Source organism: Macrobrachium rosenbergii, chromosome 5 (genome assembly GCF_040412425.1).
Source record: "Macrobrachium rosenbergii isolate ZJJX-2024 chromosome 5, ASM4041242v1, whole genome shotgun sequence".
Taxonomy (NCBI): domain Eukaryota; kingdom Metazoa; phylum Arthropoda; class Malacostraca; order Decapoda; family Palaemonidae; genus Macrobrachium; species Macrobrachium rosenbergii.
Genome location: NC_089745.1, coordinates 11690305 through 11710458, shown reverse-complemented (window position 1 = coordinate 11710458; position 20154 = coordinate 11690305). Strand labels below are relative to the sequence as shown.

General features: G+C 34.8%; 1 protein-coding gene across 9 annotated transcripts in view; it reads right to left on the bottom strand.

Annotated features, from left to right (window-relative positions):
• Nucleotides 1-3885: 3885 nt before the first annotated feature.
• Nucleotides 3886-20154, bottom strand: part of Vinc (vinculin) — a 182614-nt gene continuing 166345 nt past the window's right edge. For 6 of the 9 annotated variants that reach the window (XM_067103595.1, XM_067103597.1, XM_067103590.1 and 3 more), the window contains 2 exons: nucleotides 14627-14644; nucleotides 3886-7717 (listed from right to left, as the gene is read on the bottom strand). In XM_067103595.1, the coding sequence (XP_066959696.1) occupies nucleotides 7548-7717; nucleotides 14627-14644 (188 nt within the window). In that variant the 3' untranslated portion in view covers nucleotides 3886-7547. The remainder of the gene's footprint in view (nucleotides 7718-14626; nucleotides 14645-20154) is intronic. The other 3 variants (XM_067103599.1, XM_067103591.1, XM_067103593.1) reach the window with 1 other exon arrangement.

The window sequence follows — 20154 nt, the reverse complement described above, 5'->3', positions numbered from 1 at the left end:
GTTAGAATCTTCATGGGAAATTGGCAGCATGCCCACACCTCCTTTCCCCACATAACCTAACCCTATCAGTCCCTTACATTGGTAGCCTGGTTTCCCATTTTAGCCCTGCATTGTTGTTAGCCAGGGGTGTAATTTAATGTGATGAAGTTAACCAAACTTTTCCAATGTAAATGAATGTCACAGATTCATGAAAATCTTGTAAAAATTGATCAGAAAAACATACTCCACATTTAAAATCACCTTGTTTTGAAGCGTTTTAGGTTACTTGCCATTATCAAAACCTGTACTCTCAAATATGGTATTCTTAACAAAAAACAAAGTTGTTCCCATAGGATACAGACCTTTATGGAGGTTACCTTTAAAAAAAGCTGACCTGGTCATTGAGGCTTGGTCGAGGGTGTTAACAAAATACAGATAAGTGAGGTGGGGTGATCCACCCACCCACTCAGTATTCAGCACCACTTTCTCTTCTGTTGCTTTGTTGTGTTGACACTGAACTCTTTCTTCATGGTTGTTGGAGTTTACTTTAATTACTTGGTTTGAGCTTTTTTTTTAATTGCAGTTGTTGTGTTTGTATCAGAATGGTGTGTACCTTAATATTCTCTTTTTAGGGAGAATGATCAGCATATTACATTGTTGCAAACAAATGTGCACTAGGCTATACTGCTCATGATGATCAATGTTCATATATTCCTACACAAATACAAACTATCCTGTATTATGTAAGAGCATTCATGAGCTGGAATTTGTCATTGAAGCTTAATAACATGGCAGTTTATTGGAGGTAGGTGGGTGAGTGAGAGGGAATCCAGCACTTTGTTCTTGTAATGCGGTCAGTCAAGTTAAGACATCTTACTGTGTTATGACAAACCAAGTTGTAATAATTTCTTTCATCTTTTTAATGTGTACATGGCAATGTTATTTATTAAAGTGGATTTGAACAAGAAAAATGAACAGTGAATGGTGTCAAGGATGTAAGCCTGTTTGGCTACTTTATATCCTAGGTGTTAGTCATGATTGTGAGCAAGGGATGCGATGATTCCTTTAACATCCTACTTGGTCTGGCATAGGGACTACTACAATTTGTTAGGTCAGCAGCAGAGGTGCCGGGCTTTCCTCAGGGGTTTGATGTCTTAACATCATCAAAGCCATTCTGTAAGCCTCCCAACAACAGCATTGGATCTGATTTAGGGGATGGTTTGTCTCGAACACTTCCTCTCACTCGACCATGTAAGGTACTCCAGTTTTGTAGGTGGAGAGGTATGCTGTTCAACTCCACCCTCCATCAAAACCAGAGTGCAATCAAATCTAATTTTTCTGACACATCTGGCAATGTTGTTTCAAGACACCAATCTCTTGGAAGCAAGAGAATTACCAAGTCTGCAAACCACATTGTTCACCTCTTCCAAGGACTGTGACCAAAGTAGCCTTATCGGCAGGCCATGGGTGGCCCTCTAGAGGGGCCATTCATAGCCAACTCTGTAAACAAAACCGTAGGCTGGCAGACAGCAAAGGTCCCCCCCAACCCCCATCAGACAATAATGTTCACAAATGACTGCAGTAGCCACCTGGAAATATTGTTCTAACTCAGGCATAAGGGGCTTCAGAAAGAATGATCTTTCAGAGAGTACAGGGTCCCTTAAGGAATGAGTTAACCCTTCTTCAGACATGTGCAGGGACTCAAGAACCAGAAATTCTGACTCTTCACCTCCTCTGGGTAGGCCTATCAAATTTGATGGGGAAATGCAACAAGAAGCTGAAATGAAGACATTTCTCAAGCTGTTATTTCTACTAACCTTGGTATCTGAAGGGACTGGTGCAGTCAAAGGGGAAAAGGAGTGAGTGTTGGTCACTCAGCTCTCTTCCCATGCACAAAGAGAACCACAAGCATAAGAGGTGGAAGGGACGAGGATCTAATGAGTTAGGGGAGGTGGGTTGTGTCTACCCATCCATGGAGGGGCATGTGAGAGAAAGTCTGTGTGGCCTTTAGTTGGAATCTCCTGCATGCAGGACATTCATGGTTCACACCTCCATTCCCCAGTGACTGCTTTTAGGAGTGGGAGGGTGGGGTGAAGAGCTACCTCCCACACCATCTTGAGACTAAGCACATGGAGAGTGTACTTATTGAGTGGGGCCCACTGAGTGTGAGAAATAACATTACTGAGAAGACAAATACCCTCAGCTTATGTAGACTGGAACAAGCATGCAAGCAGTGCCACAGAAATCTTCTACCGTGGCTTTGCTCACTGGAGATTGATCAGAAGCTAGAGGACCACATGACTTCCTCTGAGACACATGGTTTCCCCTCTTTCTCTGTCTTCATGAGAAACAAGTCTCAAAAACAGGAATAGGATGATAAAGAACAAGAAGACAAGTATGATGGTGAAAAAGAAGAATGCTCAGACCTCCTCCTTTTCCTCTTCTCACATAGTACGTGTTCCGTCCACTGACCAGAGTTCTTAGAAGGAAGCACTAATGAAGTTGGTCTGTTGGGAAGATCAACAAGAAGGACTATTTCAAGCGATTACAGTAGTATTCACGATTTCAAAAACTAGCCAGAGATGCAGAAGCCATGTACTCCACAGATACTACATTAATATCAACAAGAATCACCACCGTGGAAGATTTGGGAGACAATGTTTTCTTGTTCTATCTATAAAGGTGGAAAAGGATGGGCTATCTGCAACATTCAGCTAAGGCCAGATTTTCGAAAGGTTCTCATAGGATGACATCCGATGAAACTTCAACAAATCATCACTGTTATCAGAGGGGCTAGACACTGCTGTGGAAGCCTCAACGCCAGACAAGTCTATGCCTTTGGAAGACAAAGTGTTACAAGATTTTTCAGTTGGGAGAGCTAATACTTGACAAGAGAGAAGCATTCTTGAGAGGTGGTAAGGGGATAGAACATGGTGGAAGAAAGGTTCCAGCAGGATCCAAATTCAGTGGTAAAGTAAAACTCCCTGATGACAGCAGCAAACACTGTGTCCTTTTTCTCTTGCTAAAGCTTTCCCACTGAGGAGAAGCCCAATCTCCACATCCCTCACAGGAGAAAGAATGGACACTTGCCTTATCTCAGCAATGAGAACAAAACTTATGTGGGGCTACAGATGTAGGAGGCATGAGGCAGCTGTATGGCCTTGTTTCTTCATATGAAAAAAAAACACAGCAACTAAGACAGAAGTATAAATAAAGCAAATGAGCAAACAAAAACAAAGGAATGTTAAACTCAGCATTTAAAGGAAGAGGAGATGGTGGGAGCACATGCAACCTTACCCAACACGGTTGTAAAATAAACCGGTTGCGAGTCAGAGTAGGATGTGGTGTCCCACTCTCACTCACCAGTGCCTCTTTACAGCTATCCTTGTTCATTCAAACCGATGGTTTATATTCCCATAGGAATAGAGAAAAATGCATAGGTTTTCTTTGGTACTCCAAACTGGCCTTCAGCCACCCTTGTGAGAGCTAAATAATTTAGTTCAGGGGCCTCGTTTAAGTACTCATTAATTATGAACTGGCCTGCTAAGTATGGTGGGTTATGCCAGGGTAGAAAAAATATCCCAGTTCTCCATTTTACCACACAAGTGCCCACACCATGAAAGTGCTAGGCTATTAGGGCTCCCTGATTGTGAAATTTAATTATTTTTTATTTTCTTTTGACTGTTTTAATGACATCTGAAAGGTCCATACTGATAGTAAGGTAAAAGGAGAGAAAAATACAGCAAGGGAAAAAAGACAAGGAAACCCTACCTAATTTAGTTTAGAGTAGCCTTTAATTGAGTAAGTCCTAAGTATTTGCACTCTGGTCTTTCCCTCCAAGGGCCAAGATTCTGGGATGATAAATCAGGACCAGATATTGTAGCACTGGATGCAAATGAAAAAAGCTTATGCTAGTAACCTTTAATCATTGTAATTATCTTTTATAAAATATTAAGCTTTTACAGATGAAATATCTTATAATGCAACCTAAACAATATCAATGTGGACTCTATACTTTGAAAGGATAAAAGCATGAATTTAATGACTATTGCTGTAATGAAAAAATAATCATTAAAAGTATGGTACCTGATCCTCCAGTGTTATCCTACTCCCTGTGCATCAGTCAGAGGGCATGCTAAGATCCTTTCACCCGCATTTTAACCACACATGGACGGAATGAAGCGTCAAAATCACTGGGAATTATAGCTTGTTCACAAAGTTTCACAAATTTAAATAAAATTGTATAATTATAAAAAAGTGAAATAATCATGGTTCATAGTGCTCTGTATACACAATCACACTTATTCAATTACAAAATTCCAAATCATGAGTACTAAATTAAATGCTGACAAGTGGAAATTAAGTCCTGTTATTTGACAATACTTTAGGATGAAGAGAAGTATCAAAATTCTCATTCCCAGTGAGCTTGTGTGTGTAAGGCCTCTGTGTGACATTTGAAAGAGCTTCATAAATTGCTAGGGGCAATGCATGAAAATCAATTGAATATTTGGACAACAGAGAATTTCTCTGGAACAGTAGGAACGCGAATACAGGAGAGGATAATGATAACAGGATTCTGTTTGACAAACTTACAGATTAATTGTAGATTATGTCTAGAATAGATATACAAACTCATGCAGAATAAGAACCTGTATGAATTACTGTACTGAGTAAAGGCACTAAAATGATTACAAACAACAAATCTCTTTTGTAATCAATGTTTAATAATGCATACCCTCATTAGCTTTGAACCTAACCTACATCTGTGAGTATGATTACACTTCAAAAACACATTCCGACATAATCTATTCAAAGGACTTGCATTTATAAAATATAACTTTCAGCACCAAATAAAGACTTTAATTGTGTCAGTCTAGGCTACTCTTGAATTTAAAACTTTAATTAGGCCATTCTACTTACTAAAACACTGTCGTTATGAATCTTCTATACTATTTTAAATACTAGTGTAACAATGATAATCTAAAACAAAAAATAAGCTTTTAATCCTTAATGACAAAGGTGGTTTGTCATAAGTACAGCTAACTCTAGTTCAGAGTAAGAGTGGAAAATATAAAACTTTTATGATACATTTTAAATACTTCCAAGCATACATCAGGAGCAAAGGCAGTTTTACTTTAATTTCAAGAGGTTTTGAAATGTATTCAGTTAAATAAAGAGAACAGGAATACTGTAGAGACTGAAACGCACAACTGATAGGGAATTCACATCTGTTAATTCTTCAATAAAATTATTATACAAATTCAAGGCTCAGTATATTTGAAAAAAATATTAGTACAGTATCTATTTTTTTTTTAAAAGGAAAATGGGCTGAATGAAGAATCAAAACAACAATGGTGTGTTATTGGTTCACTGCCAACAACAGGAAAAAAAATGCAAATACTTATTTGTAAAGTTTGATACTATAATCCCTACATAATTCCTATAAATAAAATTCAATCATTTGGTTGTCCCCAGAATAACTAAAAGAGTGATTTCAAAATCACATTCAAAATAGTAACAAAAGACAAATTTACAAGCACTTATTTACACGGTAGGACAGTTGTTCTAAGCAGGAGTGTTTTTGTCTATTAATCTTCTCAGGATAAAATTGTGGCATATGCCAACCAATACAAAAAGATATTAATAACTTTTTATAATAACTTTTACCTTGATAAACTCCTTGTTACTTCACATAACATCAATACATTTACTACACTGTTTTCCAGGATACTTCCTGAATGTTGAATCATAATGTGGAAGTTCAAAAAACAAATAAAATCCTCAGTGATACATAAGGCTCTATGAATCCTCTAAAATTTTCTTTAACTTAGTAAGTGTAAAATAATCCGTAAAGCTGTGAACTAAATTTAAATTCAAATTGCACATACTGTGGTATTTTTCCAGTTCTCAAAGCCAATTAACCTGTTAAAAACATTTTGTGCTTACCTCAAGTTTTTTATTTGAATTATCGCTAAAAAAGGTAAGCTAAATAATATAATACTCCTGGTATCAGGAAGACAGCTCTTTTTGGCACAACATAAAGCATCTATATGTCTACTTTGTATATTTTTGTAACTATGATACCTGTATACTGTACATATAATTTATATAACCTTACAAGATATGGGGTGTTCATACAACCCTCATACAGAAAACATGACCTCCCTTTCCTATTCTGCTGTTAGCTTTCTTCCCAAAAAAGCAAAGTAAAATTGTTTGGAAAAAGAAAAAAGGTGCATTCCTGAACACACACACTTCACTGCCAAGTGTGATGTGCTGGAAACTGGATAAACAATCTACTGTCCTATTTCTTCCTAAATATCCAAATCTGCTTGATGGTAAAATATGTAAAAATATTTTTAAAAGATGATATAAATGTACTCTACTTGGCTAGCTTTGCAAAAACAAGAGGGTATTAAAAATATCTTTCAAATGTGGATGACAGGCCATACAGATATAATCAAATTAGGAGCTATTTTGATAAATAGTGCCATTTCTTTGAAAAGCTATGTTTTATCAATATATTTAAATAAAAACTAATAAAACATGCTCTTTAAAATTATATGAGACCAGATGGTATTGGAGGGGGAAACAACATCTGTAGAAAACAAACTGTTGTTATTTTGCACTTTCTCCTGTACTAATGAATTTTTAAGAAAAAAAATGTGACCACACTTAAAAATAAGGCAGTGAGTATTTATACTTTCATAAGACTTTAGTACTGTATACATACTCTGCATTCATGTCTGTCAATGTTTTAACCTTTGACCAATAAAATAAAAAAATATACGTTAGTTAAAGCTTGGCTAATAGTTTGCCATGTAACTGATCTTGGAATCCCTTCCTTTTTCCAGTATTTTGTAAGCTGATATGATACAACTTTCAAATTACAGTGAAAATCCTGTAACTGATATGATGCACCTAAGGCTGTGACATGGATCTCAAACTGTTGTAAAAAATAATGTATATTACGTACTCTAAACATAACAGGAATACTATCCTGTTATATGGCAGTCTGTAATACCTTGATTTACTTAAAGGAATTATTCTTTTAGCTTTATTTAAAATGTAAACACATTTTAGTCAAAAAAACAAACTGTTAAGAGTGCAATAACGACTAACGAGTACCTTTCCTTACATGCCTGATGTTCCCCATTTTGTAATTAGCATTCAAAAAAGCTTACAAGTTCAATTTGCTACTTAAGTGTTAAATGTATGTTCTTGGGAAATGACCAAACAAAAAAATTATATGAACATCCACTTAAACCAGCTGATTTGACAGTAATACAATCATTGTATTCCATGCCATATTATTATTTGCAAGTACAATGAATCCTATAAATCTGACAATCTAGTTGAGCATCAATGTTCTCCAAGGAGTACACCTAACAAAGAAATAAATTTAAAAAAAGGTCAAGGTATACAAACTTTAACTTTTTTTATATTTGTTGAAGTTGGGTTTTGTGGTTTAAATGAGATCCACTGAGTATCCAGCTACCAAAACACAATATAATGCATAACAGTGACTGATCACATTAGACAGGACACATATTACATAAAGTCCACTTTTAATACTGATACCAAGGTTGTTTGCGAACCCAACGTAGCCTAATGCCAGCATCTGTACGAATCTTGATGGATGCAGCCTCGGCAGCACGGACGGTCTCCTTTACAGACTGCATCAGATTCTGAGCATTTCCAACAAGCATTTCAGTTGCTTCCTGGTCTTCTTCTGAGCCTAAGAAGGATAAAAATTTATGAGTACAATGTTATTCTCTGAATGTATAACAAAGTATTTTACAATCCCTTGCATTAAAAATCTTGAACAAAGATAGCACCCCTTGTATAAAAAATGAAGGAAAAAAGTATTTACTTATCCTAAATGAAGGAATGAATAAATTTGTTAGTAAAACACAAATACTTTCAACAACTTTTAAAGCCACTCAAGACTCAAAATCACTTGCATAAAAATAACTATTGTACAGTTCTACAGTATCTAATGTGGCACAAACTTCTAAATTTCTAAACAACACTTCTAAAGTTTCAAATCAACAAACTTCTGAAAATGACATTGTTCAAGTGAAAGCATGGGTGGCAAACATAAATTCTCAGTGCTTATAAGTGAACAAAGCACTGCTATTTATATAATTATGATGAAATGTATATAGGTTTTAACCTTCTGTCCACAGGTCCATGATCACAAGTTGACAACTGGTGAGATTTTTTTTATGTATAGTTATTTATGTTATGTTCCATGAATGGCATATAATAGATTTAAAGTGAACATTGACAATGTAAGAAATACAGTGCTTGCAGTGAGTGGAAAAGAAGCATATGAGGAAGTAATAAGGAATCAAGAGTGTAAACTGAATGTTGTGTAACAGACAGTGTACCAGCAGCTGCACAGGATTATAGGATAAATATGGAATGGGAGATATTTAATGCCTGACTGTAGACGAAGAATGAATTTCTGTTACCCTAGGGACATGCTAGACTGAGGAACAAATGTTGAGAAAGCAGTGAAGGAAAATCAGATAATGTAACCAGTACTGTTTTGTGCTGTGAAAGCAAGGGAAAACAGAAGGGCTTTTTAAGTGATGTGACTGCAGCATGTTGGGGTTAATGGCAAGAGTGTGGTGAGAATATCATACTATGAATGAGGCAGTGGTAGAGAGATGTCTCCAACAGCTGGAAAACAAGGCTGATCTAAGGACTAAGAAAGTTTGGACATGTAATGGGGAGGGCATGATGACAGCTTGTTGGAAGCTGCATATATGGAATTTGCAGGCTGAAGACCTATTAGGAAGGACCAGGAGTACAGGCATAGTGTGCACAGGTCAGAGGAAAGAACTCATTACACTCCTAACCCCATAAAGGATAAAGTTAACATAAAAATGTTTATGATGCCAATAAACAAGAAAAACAATTGTAGTACTCTAAGAGAGTAAAATTACAAAATTTTGACAGCGTATTTTTCCCACTCATCCAAGCCAGAGCCTTTTATACATATACTATCACTCAGCACAAGCTCGAACAGCATTTGAATCTTGGTAAACAACGTAATTAAAATGGAGATGGGGAGAGCCTGAGAGCTAGAAAATGATGCACTATTTGCACCAGCAGCCTGCTTAGTGTTGGTGAGCAAAAACTGCTAAGTTAGGTAAAGAAGCGTGCAGAGGAAGTTTGTTCTTGTAGTACATTTTAAGTAACAAACATAATGAATTCACATTATGTCTACGCCACAAGTCAACATTAAAAGTTGGCAAAATAACCTTGACTGATGACACAACTTTATCCATGAGCTTCATATGAGAGTCAGCAAAAGGAGACCACATTGGAGAACAGTACTCCAAACATGGAAGAAAGAAAGAGTTAAAACACTTGGATATATGTAACAGCTTCATCCCAAAATTCTAAAACTTCTGCAAGATACCAACTTTCTGAGAAACAGAGGAGGTAACATTATGTATTTGCTTCACAAAAGTCAATTTATTACATAGTTACTTCTAAATTGTAAAAGAGTCATAGACATTTAAAACTGTATTATGTAAATGTAAATCAGGATGCAAAGGTAAAAGTGTTCAGAATCAAGTGGAGTATGCCCCAAAAGCATACTCCACTCATGACTGTGTACTGATCTCTATTCAAGAATTCTGCAGCCCCAGACCGAAGGTACAGAGAAGAAACAACAGATAGCAAATCCAGGAATGAAGTAAGAGATGGATTACTTTGGATATTCAAAGATGGCAACATTTTATATAAATAATCAGAAGTGAATAATTCTCTAGCTTCATCTTGCTCAGATGAGGGATGAACAGACTTGCTAGTGGTGACATATCCCTCCTAGACAGGCATGAGCCAAGGGTAGGAGGGAGGGGAATGGTGCCTGGAGGCAAGAAGGTTCTAGAGGATTTAGCATCATTTTCAGTGGAGTGATACCTTCTGAAGAACATAACGAAACCCTCTCAGGCTTCCTCCTCCTCTTGCCAGATTTCTCGCACTGTTCCTTTCCATTACATGAAAGGGAACAGTTGCATTCCCTTCCTCCACAATTATGAAAAAACGTTGGTCAACCAATGTTGGAGGCATGAAACTTACATGGCTGCCCATAACCTCCACACCAGCATTGGTCCTATGTACCCCCTGTAACTGAGAAAAAAAGGGCCAAAAGACATAACAAACAAGCAAAGAGTAATTGAACAATGCAGAGCAAGGTATGAGGTAAAAAGAACAATGAGATTGTTACTGATCAATAATTTAGCAATCACACAGGTAGCTGAAGAAAGAATGGAAAGGAAAGCACAGGTAACCCCCTCTCTCCCCCCAGTCTCCATCATTTTAACTACCTTGTTTACCAAGATTCAACAGTTGTCTCAGCTGGCACTGAAGGATACTAGATATATGAAATGTGACTGCTGTAACCCCATAAGAACAAACACACACTCAACAGGTTTGTGAGAAATATTTGTTAATAAAATTATTTAGAAAATTATGTTTTGATATTAGACCATCCATTACTTCCATACCTGTATGGCCAGGCAGGATTAAGAATTTAACTAAAGAGGTTTACTCTTTGCTTAAAAGTGGACAGAGCACCAATTGAGGTGAGAATTTGTTGAATAGCCAAGTTTATTCTATGAAATAACAGAATGACAAGTGTATTCCAAAAGAAAAATAAAACTTTTCCTGTAATTGCATAGATACAAACCATTACCTTACTAGAGCCAAATATGATTAGACTGAAGGTGACTTGGGCAGAAAACAGAACTGGTGTTTACACCATTTGGAATATGTACTTAACATGAATTTGCATTTACCTGAGACTAGATTGTTCAGTCTAAATTGCAAGGTAAATTACAAATATGACGTTATTATTACAGTATATCTAAAATTGGATAAACCACCAATACTAACCAACAGGTTCCATTGCATCCAGATCAAAAAAGCTCTTTAGAATTACTTAATTTCAGATTATCAGAAATATTCATGACTAGCTTTCACATAAACTTTCTGTATACCAACATCCCTGTTTAGAGACATCAAAATAATTACTGACTCTGTGTACAAAAAGCTTAACTCATTTTGGAATCTATCAAAGAGTGTAGACCTACTGAACTTATTAACTGAAAACAATTTCTTTATCTCTATTAACAGATACTTGAAACAGATTAAAGCTCTATCCATGAGTAACCCTATATCAGCTGCCTTTGCTATTTTGTGACCAATTGAATGGGAAGCCATTACTCAAAATACAAAAGTACTGTATTGTATATGAAGATTATTCTTATTCTTTTAACACTTATTTTTTATTATTAGCATTAAAAAATACTTTTATAAAAAAAACAAGCTCTACTTTGTATATTCCATGTACTGTATATGACCCTGAGCTGAATGAAGGATATTATTATTATTATTATTATTATTATTATTATTATTAAAGGATACACAGTTGGAGAAACTCAAAATAAGGAACCTACAGTTACATAAGAGTTAAACATATTTTACCCATCTAAACAAATTTTAAAGCTTTGTCGTTAAATTTTTTAATAACTTAAAAGTCACTCAGTCATAAGTAATACTATAGCTGTGGCTCTAGTAAAGCAAAGGTTATTTCATAGAATTTTTTGTGTACTGTACTTTCACCAGAACATTTAGTTAAAATTAATAAGTCACACAAATTTATGGATAATTCAACCATTCCACTATTTTGTAAAAAGAAACCTGACCAATGCAGAAACTCTCTACTACAAGGATCCCTCTATGGACTGATGTGCAATACTATGGGTCATGAAAAACAACAAAACTAATCTTTCTCAAAGAACTTATACCTGACACTGAACAGTATTTTAAGATTGAAAATGAAATTTTACTAGTAAATGTAGTTTGTAGTTTGATGATAAGGCTTATTTTTACATTCAATGATCTCGTACCTGCATAAAACCACCTAGCTAAAGAATTACGTTCTTTTTTTTACTATCAGGTTCTTTGAAATCATAAAAATTTTGACTCCATGAAAACTATTTCTTAGAGGTAGGATTCCATCAATGGTCATATTCCTTGTTACACTTTATTAAAAAATCACTCAAAAACACCTGAAAAAGAAACTATGAATCCCAGTAGCAGTAATTCAGACTAGTCTGAAGTGCTGTGTCTTAATACAGACTTAAAAGCGAGACTCAAACTTCCAATCATCTCTACATTGTAAATTATAAACATTTGATTTCTGCAACTTAAGTTCATTAGTTTTAAGAAACTTACATTAAAAATATAGAAAATATGGTTTCCCGTGAGATGTATCTTATAATACACTTTCAATGCCTTTGAAAGGTAAAGCTTACACACAACCTTCTGAATTGGCAAAAATTCTTTCACCACAGAATTACAATACACATTACAATAAAAAATATGCTGAAAATCAAAGAACAGTTACTTACCATAATTTATGATGAGATATTTTGCTATAATAACTACATATGTGTGTGTAACCATTTTTTTGATGGGGTTATGTGATAGTTTATGGTTTACTGGGGCAACTGCGCAACAACCAACCAAGTCCCTCCCCATAGGTAAGTAGTTCGACCTCAACCCACCACACGACCCCATTCTAGCACAGAATTCAAACTGTTAACATGGCGTCTTCACATCCGTCTCACGTTCAATTTGCCGCTGCAAATCCAGTCACTATTATTGATTTGGTTAAATTATGTGACGATGAAAGTGAATTGCGTTTGTTTCTGATGAAAAGTGGCCTTTTAGGCGATTTTAGTGGTCTGTGTGAACAATGTAAGGATGAACCAGTTAGTCTTGTGAAAGATGACAACAGACAGAACAGCCAGTGCCCGTTGTCCAAAACAAAAGAGGAATCGACTTGCCAGAATGGTCCGACAATTCCGATTTCGAATAAGGTACGTGTGTTTTTTATATATATAATATAAGGGGGTTACAGTAGGATTCTCTTGGTTAGGATAGTAAATTGTCGATAACTAGATGTTAGGGGTCAAATTTCATCCCCGGGAAACCCCTGTGGGGAAGCCCGCGCAGCGCAATATTGCCGCTTGCAAGACCATACGTGCTTGCCAAGAATCATTCAAAATGCAGATAAGGTGCGAAGCGCCATTCCACCACGCCAAAACTCAAATCAGAAATGTGTAAAAAAATTACCGCTAAAATTTTGTGATAAATATTACTTTTCGTCTCATCGCCATTTTTGTTGTGTCCATCCACCAGTTTTCTTGTCAGAGCTTACCGCCATCTAGTGGTAGGTTCTGACTAAAAAACTGGCTGAAGACAGGGTTGCCCCAGTAAACCGTAGCCGCTCCGGGTTATGTTCCCCCTTAACCTTTCATATCTGGAGTATCTCTCACGCATGCACTGGACCCAGCCTGTGTGCTTACTAACAAGTAATAACCACAAAGGTGGGGGGATGGATATAGCCCTTCACCCAACTTTCCCCATTGGACTTTTGGCAACAAGATATGCTCCATTGGTAGAAGGAGCAGGTAGGAGAGGAGGGTTTTCTCCAATACGAAAGGTTAAGGTTTGTATACATGGGAAAAATACAAATTACTTTCAAAACTTGTTATTTGTTCCCATGGGTGATACAACCTATAGCCTTTCATATCTGGAGACTCTAATCAGGAGGGAGGTACTGCCAGAAAAGAGGAAGAACCTTATGTTGAGGGGGTAGTAATTTTGAGCTATAGCCATAAGAAAGATTTGAACTTTATAAAGGACATATTGACTTTATATAGGAAATATTGAATCACATTCTTAAAAAAAGCTGCCCAAAATTAACTGAAAGAATTACTCAAATATATGAAAAGAATAAAAACTGTACTCATTCTATTTCTGCATTGAAAAAAGTAAAAACAACATAATTATGTATTCAAACATGAACTACTGGAGTTCTTCCATTTCCATTTACTTATGTGATCATGCATAATAATTTTACACTGTTTATAGCGCCTTAGAAACGTAATGACTAGAATGAACTGAAAATTCTGAATATTCTGACATTTCAGTTCAAGTAGCTTATTTTAAAGATTTTCAATAAACTGATAAAATATAATGCTATACCTGATCAGAAGTAAAATGAATGTATGCAAGCTAAAAATCCTACATGGACTTTTTTTTTTTTATCTTGACATGCACATGCAAACAGTACAGTACAGATAAAATTACAGATAAAAATTACGGATACATCTCACAAGGAATCCGTTTTTCCATAAAACTGGTTAAAAACTACTCCACCAGAAGACAATTAGAGTTGTAATGGCAGAATAAAAGAGACTTACCATATATAAGTAATTTGATAAGAATGATAGTTAAGTTTATAAAACCTAAAACAACACACACACACACTCCACACTTTTTAATATATTAAAAAATCTGCAAAATCCACTTTGAAATTTTCTGTACCTTCCGTAAGTATAATTGAACTTACTTATGCTATTATGTGTCTTATAACAATTTGGGAAACATCTATTTCCAAACTAAATACAACACACTATAAAACACTAATCTCATGCTATTAGAGTCAAGCAATCATTATGAGCTTTTCAAATCATTATTAATAAAATAAAATACAAAATAATACAGTACATATTAAACTAATAACACCACTACAAGCTTTAACAATCATACTTACTAGACCCAATCATGAACTCTGAAAGGATCACCACGCATGCAGGAGAAAGGACAAAAAGTGTGAGCAATAAATCATCATCATTGTGATTGTATAAATGAAAATAAAAGCCTACTTTGAATAATAAAATATGAAGAACTGAAAATCTTCACTTAGTACTGAGCTCGATTCACAACATCGAAATGCCACTACGGTAACTAAGAGATTCTAAAAATCTAACAAAATTCATCGGTCAAATCCTTTGATTCTATTCAATGCAGAGATAAGATCAGAGCCTCTATATATAATATTATAAGTGAGCAGATCATACTTCAAAAGTTATCACTATAGTAAGGAGCTGCTCTGTTCCATTTATTCATTTTCAATCGAGGTAGCTCAAACAACTTACACAAAATAAAAAAAAACAACACACCATTGGCTGCCATGGGCTAAACATTTTTTAAAACTGATTTTGGTACTATTTTTATAATTGCTACCACAAACCAAAAAGATATCTTCCTGTGTGCGAAGCAAAATCCTATCAACCAAATAGCAACAAAACACTTAGACACATAGTAACCTCTCCATAACCATATTATCACAATATATTTCATGTAATGTGACACTATATTTTCTAAATAAACTAAAAGACTGCAAAGAAAAATATTTAAATGGGATACCCAATATGTATTTGGGTCAATTTTGTTATTGAAGTTTAACTACTATATACAGACTTAAAACCTTGATCAAAGAGAATTAATTTTGAAAAGAAGCATTACTGTATACTGTATTTTTCTGAATTGTTCTTCCAAATAGGTATCAGCCATTGGGCGATTGCTTTTCCCAGCACTGAGCATAATAGGCAACAATTCTCGCCATACTGCAAGAACTGCTGTGTTAACAAAGATGACTTTCCATAAGCACTGTTTTAAGAGAAGAGTAGTCTTACTTCTGATAGAATACTAACATCTATTCAAATTCAACTACCTTATTGAGGTTTCGTGCCACCATCAAAAGAAATGATCTGCGAAATATTTCATGAGAAAGAAACTTGACAAAATTTAATAATGTAATGATGTAAATACCTGTACAGTGAATGATCAAGAGTAACTCCCACCAACACAGTTTGCTTCCATACATACAGTACCCTACTGAAAGCATTAGTATTAATGCCATAATTTTGAGAAATAACTGTACAGTTCTATCAATCTAATTTCTACTGTAAATTTTTCCTGGAATTTGTTATTCTTTCTAAATATTTGTACAGTATGTATGAATATATTCAAACCAACACATAATATATAACCATAATTTTGCTGAAAAATATTACATATTTTTTGAGGCATAAAGTCAGACAGGATTATAAAAATCATATGACAATCGGTAGTGAAAAAACAATATTTACCCATAATTATCTCTTCAGTACTAAGCAGGTGTCACAAAACTTTAGTAATTGTGAAAGATGACTCAATTTCTTCTCAATCAAACAAATCATCACCAAATTCAAGCTCCCTCCTAACCCAAGATTGAACTGAAGTAGCAGGCTATTTTCAAATGTAATCAGTTACTAAAATGGAATATAGTTAAACACACTCTCCCTTGTAATCTTCAAGATGAAAAATATTGTAAATATTAGAATATAAGAAACACTAACAACACCCGTCTGATTAGAGAAAACCACTCCGTCAGTGCTGTCAATAAAAGTTGAATTACACTCTCCACATGGTTAACATTAAACAGATGATGAACAATACACCACAAACTACATTTGTGTTTTATAACAATAAGAGACAAAACACAAAGATGACGTTACGTATTTACATTACAACCCCACACACAAGGATTGTTGTGCATATCTGTATGCACAGTCACCCATGCAAATGGATGTGTGTGCACATTGCAAATGAAATAGTTTAGTTAAAGTATTTTTTTAATATAACTGCAAATGATATAATGATACTGGTTGAACACCTAACTACCAAAGGGAGCTAAATCATTTATACCAGGAAATAAGGTACTGTAGTGTACTAGTTTATATACAGTAATAAAAAAGGAAGAAAATAAAAATATATGTATATGGAGTAATAAAAAAAAGGTACGCTTCTGTTAAGGAACATTAAAAGAATTTTACTTTTCTCCATTCTACTGTACATGGTCAATTCAAGATTTAAACTAATTGGCCCTTTAAAGCTAAAAGATCTTGCAAAGTTGGCAATAAAATGGGTAGCACATAAATGGTAATCTGAGCCATATAACTAAAAGAGCTCACAAACTTTTGACAGTGTAATGAGTCACACCTACCTATCATCTTTGTAGTTACAATACATAATACTTTCCACAAAATTTTTATCTAGCTATTTGAGACAGTTTCATACATGCTAGTACTGTAGTTAAAATTACTACATTTATACCACATAATTTTAATAAAGTATTGCTAATATTCTTTTACAGTATACTATAACACTCTACTGTAGAGTTATCTTGAATGAATAAAGAAAAAATGTGAAGACCTACATCCTTGGGTTGCTACCATAAATTAATCATAATATTCCTCTACCAAAACAGTATGAAAGTAAGTCTGTATGAAGCTGATGGGTAGGTGGTATCATAGAATAAACAGACGTTTCAAAATATATGTACTGCATCCAATTAAAATTGCTGATACAATTTTAAAACACTCTGAAAATAAATTCCAAAAGTGCTTGCAACAACTTATATTCTGCTGGTTTTTTACTACAGTATATGCAAAAGAAACACCTACTTGCCTTTTCTAAAGATTATGATTTCTTGTCCTTGCATGTCTCCTGCTTAATTACGTATCATTCCTGTACACTACTGTATATTAACTTGGTGTTTGAACCATTGCTGTTAGTTAAAACTTTGCATAAAGTTTTTTGAGATATGTTCTGAGGCCTTACTTCCCACAGTCAAAACTTGTCATTTTCCTTAAGCTGCAGAAGACTAAGTTTTTCATTTTGATTATTAGGCATTATTACTGTTCCCTTATTATTATTATTATTATTATTATTATTATTATTATTATTATTATCTACTTTAACCAGAAAACTTCATAGGGCTGGCCTGAAGGGTTTGGTTATCTGTAATACTAAATTTAAACTTTATTTAAATACTAAATTTAAATTTTATTTAATAACTTGTTCCTTTAAAAATTTGATATCTGAGTTAGCAAAGAAATATTGAAAGGTTCTGGCAAAATTTCCTTCACTGATTTGTTTCCATAACTTGTCATTTGCTATTGATTGAAGCATGAGCACTGGCAGCAAAAAGGAAAGATCCACTTGAATAGTTCTTACTTAAAAGTTGACTCTGCCAAAGAGAGCATAAGTGAAGGAGAGGAGCAACATATGCAAACTATCTTGAGTTTTTCTTGGCTTAACTTTGATGACCTGAGAAACAGAAAGGAAGTTAAGAAGACCCTGGGCTCCTCAGGTGCTGTTTTCTTAACAACGTTGCTTATAAAAATGGAGAATGAGGATGATGAAGGATTTACAAAATTGGGATCAACCAACATGAAATTGCCTTCCCAGTGGCAGCCACATAGTCAACTGTGGTAAGTCAACTGGGGTAAGTGTCCACATTATTATTATTATTAAATACTGTGATGTCTGAGAAAAAGGGTCACACTCCACAAGGACAATACTTTTTTCTAATGACAAAATACTTCAAAGTATTGAAGATATTGTGTCCCTCTGAGAATGGCACAGGCTTCTTAGTATCACTGATATCTTCACCTTTTAATTACCTTCTGTAAATGTGAACTGGGCGTAAAAGGAACCTTTGTTACAGACTTCAAAATCTAAATTGCCTGAAATGACAAAATTATCCTTGAGATTGTTAATGCAAGTAGACTACTGATTCTCAATAATGAAGGTAGGTTCAAAAGACTGACCTGCTGACCTGAAATCGATGACGAAAAAAAGCCTCCCTTGCTTGGAAAAGCTCTGTGTGTACAGACAAAAGCAATTCAGGGCAAAAGCCACTCTTGAAAAGAACCCTTAAGAGACCTATATTAGCTTTGAGCGGTCTGCATAGAATTATGGGGAGGCCCTGATCTGGTTGAGGAATAGAATCAGGAAGGCAATTTCCTTTGAAATGTTTGTATCTGTTTCCTCAGATCCAGGGCAAATATATCAATGCCATGTTGAAGTACCCGACAACTCTCATGAGGGATCGACTTTTCTGAAAAAGTAGACTTTCAAGAAAAACAATGTCCTAAAATCAACTTCCAATTCCTGGGTAAAGGATTCTCATGAGAGATGTAGCAGTCATTAAATTTAAAAATAACCAGTTACCATTATAATAGTCATTATAACAGTTTGAAAAAATTTTAAAATGCACTAATACAGTTCTACATCAAGAAAATTAAGTTACTACTCAACAGCATATACTACCTCTGACAATCATATCAGGTACAGAATTACCAAGGTGATTTATTACTTTAAACCATGTTACCACAGCGGTGCATTACTTTCAATCATGTGATATAAATAAAGCATGAGGTCACTGAACTCCACTCTGGGTTGGCAGACCATATCACAGGAGGCAACATGTAAATTGGCATTTCTAAAGGTTTCATCGGTCTGATAACCAAGACTACTAATACTAGTGGACAGCAGCTAGAGTAAACATAGTGTAATGGTTTACATTTTGTATGAACACCTAATAGCATTTTCATCCACAAAAATATACTAGACAGGATATCTATGGATCTCGAATCCCTTTATGGTAAAGATCTCAATGCTTCTGAAAGTCATGCTTGCTTATATGAGATTGTATACTGAATTAATGCTTTATTTGTTCTATATTTTTTCACCATATACTATGCCCAATAGAATTAATAGTTCTTCTGTTTTTAAACAAGAATGACAGTTCTTTCATTGAATAAATGAAAAAAAAACAATTTTATTTGAATCACTAAAATGTTGTAGATATACCAACCAAGTAAACCTGATGATGCAAGAGTCATATATTAATTAAAACAGCTCCCCTTTTGCTGACTACCGCCCCTTATTACCCTTAAGGAATTATTTTTTCCGTGAAGATTTCATTAAGGCCCTTATTGCCAAAAGGTAAATAATAATGTTAGAAATACTGCAGGGCCAACAAAATCATGGCGGATGCAAGTTTCTGTAAAATTGCCATTTTGTAAAAAGCCATTAATCTTTTCTACATATAGTAAACACTTAGTGATTATGGCTCTGAATATGTAAATATAGCAATACTTAAAAATATTGATTGTTCTGGAAAAATTACATCCAGCATATGACCACATTATCTTTTTTTTAATGCCAAAATTTTAACATTTCACACATGCTGTGATTTGCAAAATTACCAGAATCTGAAGCAAAAACATTAACGGGATTAAGTTCTCTGATTCATAAATAATGTTATATAGAAAAACATTATCAAAACAAAGCAAAACATGAAAGCAAAACTTGATGAGCATTTAAAAATGGTCACGCATAAATACTGTCAATCTGAAATTGAAGACATTACTAAGCAGGGACAAGAAACTATTTTTAAAAATTGCT